The sequence below is a fragment of the Pelecanus crispus genome, chromosome Z (genome assembly GCF_030463565.1).
Source record: "Pelecanus crispus isolate bPelCri1 chromosome Z, bPelCri1.pri, whole genome shotgun sequence".
Taxonomy (NCBI): domain Eukaryota; kingdom Metazoa; phylum Chordata; class Aves; order Pelecaniformes; family Pelecanidae; genus Pelecanus; species Pelecanus crispus.
The window spans coordinates 13210935-13219220 of record NC_134676.1 but is presented as its reverse complement, the minus strand read 5'-3'; the positions used below and the strand labels follow the sequence as shown (position 1 = coordinate 13219220).

At 46.7% G+C, this 8286-nt stretch overlaps 1 protein-coding gene across 1 annotated transcript in view; it reads left to right on the top strand.

Moving 5' to 3' along the window:
- The first annotated feature begins 999 nt into the window (after positions 1-999).
- Positions 1000-8286, top strand: part of MTMR12 (myotubularin related protein 12) — a 36020-nt gene continuing 28733 nt past the window's right edge. The window contains exon 1 of the mRNA XM_075725946.1: positions 1000-1059. Within this exon, the coding sequence (XP_075582061.1) occupies positions 1000-1059 (60 nt within the window). The remainder of the gene's footprint in view (positions 1060-8286) is intronic.

Genomic DNA, 8286 nt, shown 5'->3' with positions numbered 1-8286 from the left:
GATTATTGTAATGGAGAGCCCGTTTAATGCCATTTTTCTTGCACGTCTCCTGCCGTAAGTAAAACTCAGCATCTCAAGGCTTTGCTTATTAACACCGAGTTTCCCTACGAGCGCGCATGGATGCAACACGGGCATTCCGCAGCTGAGCGCGCGACAGCGCGATGGGCAATTCAGACAAAGGGACAACTCGCCCAAAGAACGGGCAAGCGCGGGCGGTTCTGGCAGCGTTGCAAAAAGGTCGCGCTTACCCTGAAATGGGAAAAACTCAGCGGGAGCCGCGGGCCAGAGGAAGCGGCCGCACGCAGGCAGCCGGCGGCAGGCAAAGCGGCGGGGCTGCGTCCCCCCCCCCCGTCCCCCCCGCCCGCTCACGTTGCGGCGGCCACCCTGCGCGGGCAGGAAGCGCCGAGGAGCGGGTGGCTCACCACCTGCGCAGGCACGGGCGCTTGCAGCAGCAGCCGATGCCGCGGGGCGCTGCTCCCGGGCCTGCGGCAGCCGCCCCGGCCCGCTGCCGGCTCCAGGCCCGGCTCCAGGCCCGGCTCCAGGCCCGGCTCCCCGGGACGCGACGCGCCCCGCCCCGCCCCGCCGCACTGCGGGCCGCAGGAACAGCGCCCCCCGGCGGCCGGGGCCGCGCCCCCGTTGGCCTCCCCCTCCTCCGGCAGCCCCCCCGCCTCCGCCATGCACGCCCCCTCGCGGCCAATGAGAGGAGGGCGCGCCCACGACTGACAGCGGCTATGCCCAATGAGAACGGGCGCGGCGGGGGAGGTGGTGCCCTAGAAATGGCCGGCGGCGGGGCGGGCGGGCAGCGGGCTGGGCGCGGAGATGGGCGGGGTGAATTACGTGTGCCGGATACCGCGGCCCGCGCTGCTGCCGCCGCCGCCTCCTCCGTCTCGCCGCGGCCGCCCCGAGGAGGGGCCCTGGCAGGCGGAGTCCTGGGAGGTGGTGCCGCCGCCGGCCGGTGCTGCCGCGGGCTCCAGGGGCAGACGGGAGGCGGCCGGAGCCATGTTGGGCAGCGGGGCCAAGGCGGCCAAGCCCTCCTTCGTCTCCTACATCAGCCCGGAGGTGCGGGGCGGGCGCGGCCGCCCGGTCGGAGGGGCGGCGGGAGGGGCGGGCGGGGGAAGCTGTCAGGCTGCCGCAGCCCCGGCCCGGAGGGCGGCGGGGGGAGCGCTCCGCGCCCCGGAGCGGGCCCGGCCGGGGGTCTCCTCAGGGAGCCGCCGTGCGCGGCCGGGGCGGGCGGGGCTGCGCGGCTCCTGCCGAGCTGCCGTTCCCCTCGCACCGCTCTCGGGTTTCGCAGCGGGAGCTTTCCGCGGGGAGGGAGTTGTGGAGAGCTTCGTGGTGCGCCTGTGGGACGGGGACGGGGACGGGGATGCGGCTGGAGCAGGGCTGGTGCGGGCGCTGCTAGGTGCGCGGTTTCGGGGGCTGCGAGCGGGAGGGGAAGCATCTCGCTTGTTCCTTCTCGAGAAAGCTTAAAAAATGTCGTTGGCCGGTCAGCTTTAAGCTGATTGATTGTTTTTTTCTGCTGCTTCACTTGACTTCTTTTTTGGAAGCAGTGACCAGATGTCAGGCTGTCACTGTGACTGTTCAGCTTCTAAGGTGGGACTTTCCCAGCCTGTTTTTCTTAACATCGCTCCCAGTGTGTGTGCTCTGTCTTTGCAAACTCCTTGTTTGCAGTTCTGTCGCTGTAAAGCCCTGGGTCTCGTTCCCTAACAGCTCGATGTTGAACTCTTGGCCGTGCATATCTTTCATATGGTTTTTCCTGTTGTCCTTTCACTTATTTATTGAAACTTCTGTTGGCAGTTTGACTGCAGTGGCTTTAGACTCAGTTACTGAGGTCATGTTGTTAGTGGATGGTATTAGATCAGTATTGTTATTAAGTATTCCTTAATTCTTACTCTTGGTGAACAGCTGTTTTGTAGGAAGACCAATCTTCATGAAAACTAGCCATTTGTGGATTTTTTTTTTTTCTTTCCCTCTCCACAGGTCTTTGTAAGCTGTGTCAAACTGATAGTTCTTAATTGTTCAATTCTCTTGATAGCCTCTTAAGGAAGAGGTTTTTTTGTCTATCTGGCTAATTAGTACAGAGTTTGTCACTGATAGGACCTTGGAGAATCCACTGTTTTCATTTTTCACTGAATCTGAAATAACAATGTAGGGTTTTTATGGCTTAAGGCAGCTGTGCTGTTTAAAACTTATGTCCTTATTTTGTAGTAGCAACACTGTTTTTATATGTTGTTTAGCCCTGATGACTTGTAGTTTCATCAGTTTACTTTAAAAGCTTTCTATCTTCCTTGTATTTCCCAGTGAAAATGGAGGTATTTTATTGGCCAGAGAGGTGGTTGATGCCTCGTTCCTGGAAACATTCAAGGTCAGGCTGGATGGGGCTCTGAGCAGCCTGATCTAGTTGAAGATGTCCCTGCTCACTGCAGGGGGTTGGACTATGTGACCTTTAAAGGTCCCTTCCAACCCAAACTATTCTATGATTTTTGTGATCTCTGTGTGAAGTCAGTCTTTCACCTTAGGAAAGTACAAACAGAAAAAAGCATGCTCTCAAGGAACTGAATTTTGTGAAGGTAAGAACTTCACTTACTGAAAAAAGCTTCACCATTTAAACAAGCATGCTGGATTACTGAAGCTTGCTGGAAACAATGGCAAGTGGGAAAAGATACAAGTCAAATATATGTAGGACAGTAAGATACCAAATAATAGAGTCCTTTAACTTGATTATAACTACAGTAACGTAACACTTCAAATACGATCCTGATGGCTGCAGGAAGAATGACAAAGGTATTTAATATTGGAAGATGAAGCTGTTAATGAAATATGCTGATGCACCAGAGCTTGCAGTCATTTACTCTTTATTTATTCATGCTGCTTTTAACCACCTCCTTGCTGCACTTAAATTTCAGAATTTCATGGGCTCTTGCAGCAGAAGCTTTGAAATATAAACCTGACTTCTGCCATAGAATTGGTATCTCTTTTGCAGTTTCAAAAGCTCAGTGAAACCCAGGTCTGATTCCAGTAGCAAGTAAAGCAAGTTTAACTCTTTGCTCTGTTGGGTATTGCTGTCTTTTTGACGGCCTATGACTGCCTTAATGGGGTGGTTACACAGGAAGCTGAAGACTTTAGTGGTTTTTATAAGGATTTAAAATACAACTTCAGATATATGATGAAAAGTGTGAGGCTATTTGGGGATCTGGAAGAAGCATGTTGATTAGATATTCTAAAACAAGTAGAAGTGAGCATGTCTCAAGGAACTATATTCTATCTGTATGTGAGAAAAATAACATTCTGAACACAAATTTCCTGTACCTGGTAACTTTCATGTAGTTGAGTTTTAAAATTGGGGCTAGACTGATAGAACAGTGGAAATACTTCGATCCCTCTTACATGGAAAATGGTTTGGTCAACTGGGAACTTTCCTTTCAACGAGACAGTGTAACTGCCATACTAGGGTGGACTAAGATTCTGTCTCTTTCAGTAGCAGATGCTTGGGGAAGAGCATAGGCAACAGGTATGTTCAGTGTGATGCTTCCTCTGGTAGACCCTGTCAAAAGGTGTGCAACAGCAGTTCAGGGACTTCAGGAGCTTGAGGTTACATTTAGATAGCATTTGAGTTAATGACGGACTTGTCTGTGAACTTACAGAGCCTTGCCTTGAATCTGTGCTTGTCCTTGTTTGCCTGGAAAGTTGGTTGAGACCTTAAGCTGCTGCTTCTATGTTAGGGGAGCCCTACAATAAGAAAAACAATAGGCAGAGCTGAGTTTTGTTCAAGCCCCAGCTTGTTTAGTCCATCCTCAAATACCTGAGTGACACACTAGGTAATGTTCAGAAAAATAAAATGAAGTTAGCTTTAAACTGCTTTTGGAATTTGTTTGTTTGAATATGAAAAGAAACAGGAACTCTTTTCATGTTAGTATATGGCAAGATAGAAGTAAGGAGTGAACAGAAAATGCTGTTTATTAAAGGAACAGAAGTTATTTCCGCTGTGAAACCCCAGAATGTCTGGAAAAGCAGTGTTTTTGACATCTGACATATAACCTAGTTATGCTCTGCTATATGGAACCACAGATCAATCAATGGTCTGTTGAGAGCGAGACTGTAGGATGTTGATATTAATGACACACTTCCCCTCAGGACAGACTTGGCTACCCTGCAGGAAGTGGGGTGAATACTAGGGTATAAAGTCAATGTTTTGACATGTCTGATTGTAGACTAGCAGTATTTGTCTATGGAGACATAGAAACAAGAACCAGTGAACTATTTCATGATTTCTAACTACAATATTTCAAAACTGAAAGCATTTACAAGGCTAACAAGCTGGATCATGTTTTCCTTAAAAATCTTAACTTGTATAAGAATGTAGATACTAAACTTGATTTGAAGCTTAATGTTACTTTTTGTGCATGCATTCTTAAAAGTGAAATCCTTCATGTTAATCCCTGTAGGATATTAGTTCTTGTATTAGTCCTTATCAGAGAGTTTGTTCTGCTTTATCCTGCTTGTCCCTGAAATCTGGAGTGCACCTCAGGCTGCTGAGTGTGAGGGTAACTTTCATACCTCTTGTGCTTTGTCTCTTAAATCATACACTGCTGTTAGCTCATAACCACTACAAAAACTTATTGCTTTTAAATCTTGGGACAATATTGTGTGTTCTGTAGTGATCGCTTCTAAAATAGGATGGTGCTCCTTCTAAATTGTAGTGATGGAATTGAAGAGTGGCATAAGGAACAGGAGTTACAAAAGTGGACAGCTGGGTTCTGGGCTGACGTGGGGGAAGCTGGGCATTGAAGTCAGAGGAGACGAACAGGACAATGTGAGGAAAGAGGAAAGGATAGAAGATGAAATGGACGTGGAAAACATGCGCTATGATCTAATGGACTATAGGATAATGGAGCTGTGAAAGGAAGGAAAACAGGCATTTAGAGATTATTTTCAGCACTGTCATATAATTAAAGTCTAGTAAGTATCTCCTCTTGACTGTATGACATACAACATGGGATTAGGCTTGTTTGACCAAGAAATAGTATTTCAGAAAGTACCAGGTATGTATTCTGGTTCATTTCGGAACACAAAGTATATGCTAAGCATGCGCACAGGTATTTCCTCTTTTGCGTGAAATTCCAGTGGAACCATTAGACATAAGTTTGATTTATTTTACTCAGGAATACTGTATTCAGTTGTTGGAGCACCACAATTAACTTGCAAATATTTTGGTATACAGTTTGACTTTTACAGTAAAACAGATAAAGATAAATGCATAGTTAAGAAAGCTATCTCAGCCCTCTGTTAGTCTTTTAGTGAAGTATAAGTAAATAGGAAAAAATGGACATTCACAGCAAGCCTAACCATGATGTAGAGCTTTCCTGTGGAGAGATTACTTGTGGAAAACTATATAACAACATTAAAATAGCCTGTGTTCTAACAGTGCTGCTATTTGCTGTCAGCCTTGCAAGAATGTATGTTTCAGCCAGTGCTCTTGAAACCCTGGAAGTGATAACTGGTTCCTTCATTCCTTGAATCTAAACAGCAATGTTTTTCCCGGTATGTTTACTAAAAATCTTGTTTTCCATTGCTGGGATTACCTCTAGCACAAATGTTCTGGTATGGATAAATGGAAACATTACCATGGGGTAAGGTAGGTTCAGAGTTTACAACATATAATTTGCAGCAGCAGACTGTACGCACGGTCTCTCTACTGAGAGTGATGAGCAACATCCACTATCAATAGGTCTATCTACATATTTTGCAATAGCGATTAAAAAAAAAAAAAAATTCTCTGACGAGATCAGGGTAATCTGGATTCTAGCATGCAGGGCATGTTTTTCACTTTTTACTCATTTTCTCTCCTCCCTTGTGGGGTGGGAGGCGAGGAATTGCTCTCAATTGTGGTCAGGCTCTAGGACAAGGAGCAGGCATCATTTTGGACCCTGCCCTGTTAGGGCTCTGTTAATATAGCATAACTGCTACTTGACTTTGCTGCCTTAAACTCAGTGTTGCCTCACATGTGGTGGCTCTTTTATGCTTCAGCACTTGGGGAAGACATGTCTCCCCAGGCAGACTTGGGGAATATATTTTAGCTCCTTTAAATATATTTTGGGTGAGGGCTGAATGTAGTTGCTGGCTAGTGCAAACTGTGCAGTTTTTCCCTATACTTGGGTAAAAAACAAGAAGAGCATAAGAAGAAGAGGTGAGACTTTCCTTAAAAAAGCCAGTTTCTCTATTGTGTTGTTTTCCCCTCTATTGAAGCAGAGAATCTGCAAGGAGCGTGGTGTTTCCTTTCCCTGGCACTTCATGGTTTCATAGTTTTATCGGCTGAAGTCAGTTTGAACTAACAAGAAGGATAGAATCATAAAATCATTTAGGTTGAAAAAGACCTTTAAGATCATCCAGTCCAACCATTAACCTAACATTACCGAGTCCACACTAAACCAATTAAGGGTAGACTAGACTAAGCCTTGTCCCAAAGTGCCACGTCTACCAATTTTTTTGAACGCTTCCAGGGATGATGACTCCACCACCTCCCTGGGCAGCCTCTTCCAATGCTTGACTACCCTTTCTGTAAAGAAATTTTTCCTAATATCCAGCCTAAAGCTCCCCTGGCACAGCTTGAGCCCATTTCCTCTTGTCCTATCGCTAACTACATGGGAGAAGAGCCCAACACCCACCTCACTACAACCTCCTTTCAGGTAGTTGTAGAGAGCGATAAGGTCTCCCCTCAGCCTCCTCTTCTCCAGGCTAAACAACCCCAGTTCCCTCAGCCGCTCCTCATAAGGCCTGTGCTCCAGACCCTTCACCAGCTGTGTTGCCCTTCTCTGAACACGCTCCAGCACCTCAATGTCTTTCTTGTAGCGAGGGGCCCAAAACTGGACACAGCATTCCAGGTGCAGCCTCACCAGTGCCAAGTACAGAGGGACAATCACCTCCCTGCTCCTGCTGGCCACGCTATTCCTGACACAAGCCAGGATGCTCTTGGCCTTCTTGGCCACCTGGGCACACTGCTGGCTCATGTTCAGCCAGCTGTCGACCAACACCCCCAGGTCCTTTTCAGCCAGGCAGCTTTCCAGCCACTCTTCCCCAAGCCTGTAGCGTTGCATGGGGTTGTTGTGACCGAAGTTATATCACGGTGTGACATGTCAGCCTGCAGTTTTGGTATGGTTTGGTACTCTGAACTGGTATAATTGATGATTTTGAGGTGTTGCTGTATTGTCTACCAGTGTTTACTCTGATAACCTGGAAGAAAGGAATGTAGCACAAGGTAAGTGCACAGGTGGGAAGCATCTCTGATTAGAAGTTTCTAAAACCCTCAGCAAAGTTGAGGTCTTTGTTTCTATCATTTCTGAGGTAATCCAAAGTTAATTTTCCTCATTTGCAGGGTGTCCTATGGGTATCTGCTTTTAGCTGTTGCTGCTAGTAGTCTTTCTTGTGTTGCATCTTGAGTAGGAAGTGCCAAGATGCTGCTTGGCGTGTTCAGAACAGGGAAGCTACAGATGAAGAAGTGACTGTCAAGAGGTGTGCATGGCTTTCAGTGGTCATATGTGGAAACTGCTTGCATGCTTAACTTCAACAAATGGTCAGAGGGTGAAGTTTCCTGAGGTCTGAGTAGATTTAGTAGCTTGTGGAAAGGGAGAGACTTGCCTCTGCTGCTTCCCTTTCTTTTGTTTCTGTGCATCTGACCTGTTGATGAGCCAGTTCTGCTAACAATAGGCAGTAACAACAAAACCAAATGTAGCACAAGTACAGACTTTCCAGCTGATCTTATGAACCAAATTAGCTCACCATGTAGTCAGACAAACCCAGGGATAAAAGGAGTGGGTGGATGAGTAGGAACTGTGACTGATTAAAGGGGTGGTGAGGAGCATGCATTTTAGTGTCAGCAGGCTCTTAAGTTAGTCCTAAGACTGTGTTGCCCCAAAATTGAAATCCATTAGAAAAATAAAGTTGAAACAGAGTGGAGATACTAGTTAAACTTATGTGTTCTTACACAACTTGCACTGACTCATGGTGAGTTAACCACTTTTCTACATAAACATCTTTGCCTTCTCTCCTAAAAGAGCAAATACAAAATGTGACATTAGTAGAATTTAATGTATTTTAATATCATCCCTTAGAAAATGAACGCAGCAGCATGGATTCAGCGATGTTCATCACTTGGATTCTAGCTATACCTAGTGCATATGTATGAAAACTGTCTTTAAAATATTTATGATTTTATTATGGGAATATAAATGTTGACTTTCAAACAGAACTCTTCTGGAGGCTCAGCTCTTGGAAGCTGTTGTATGTTATAGG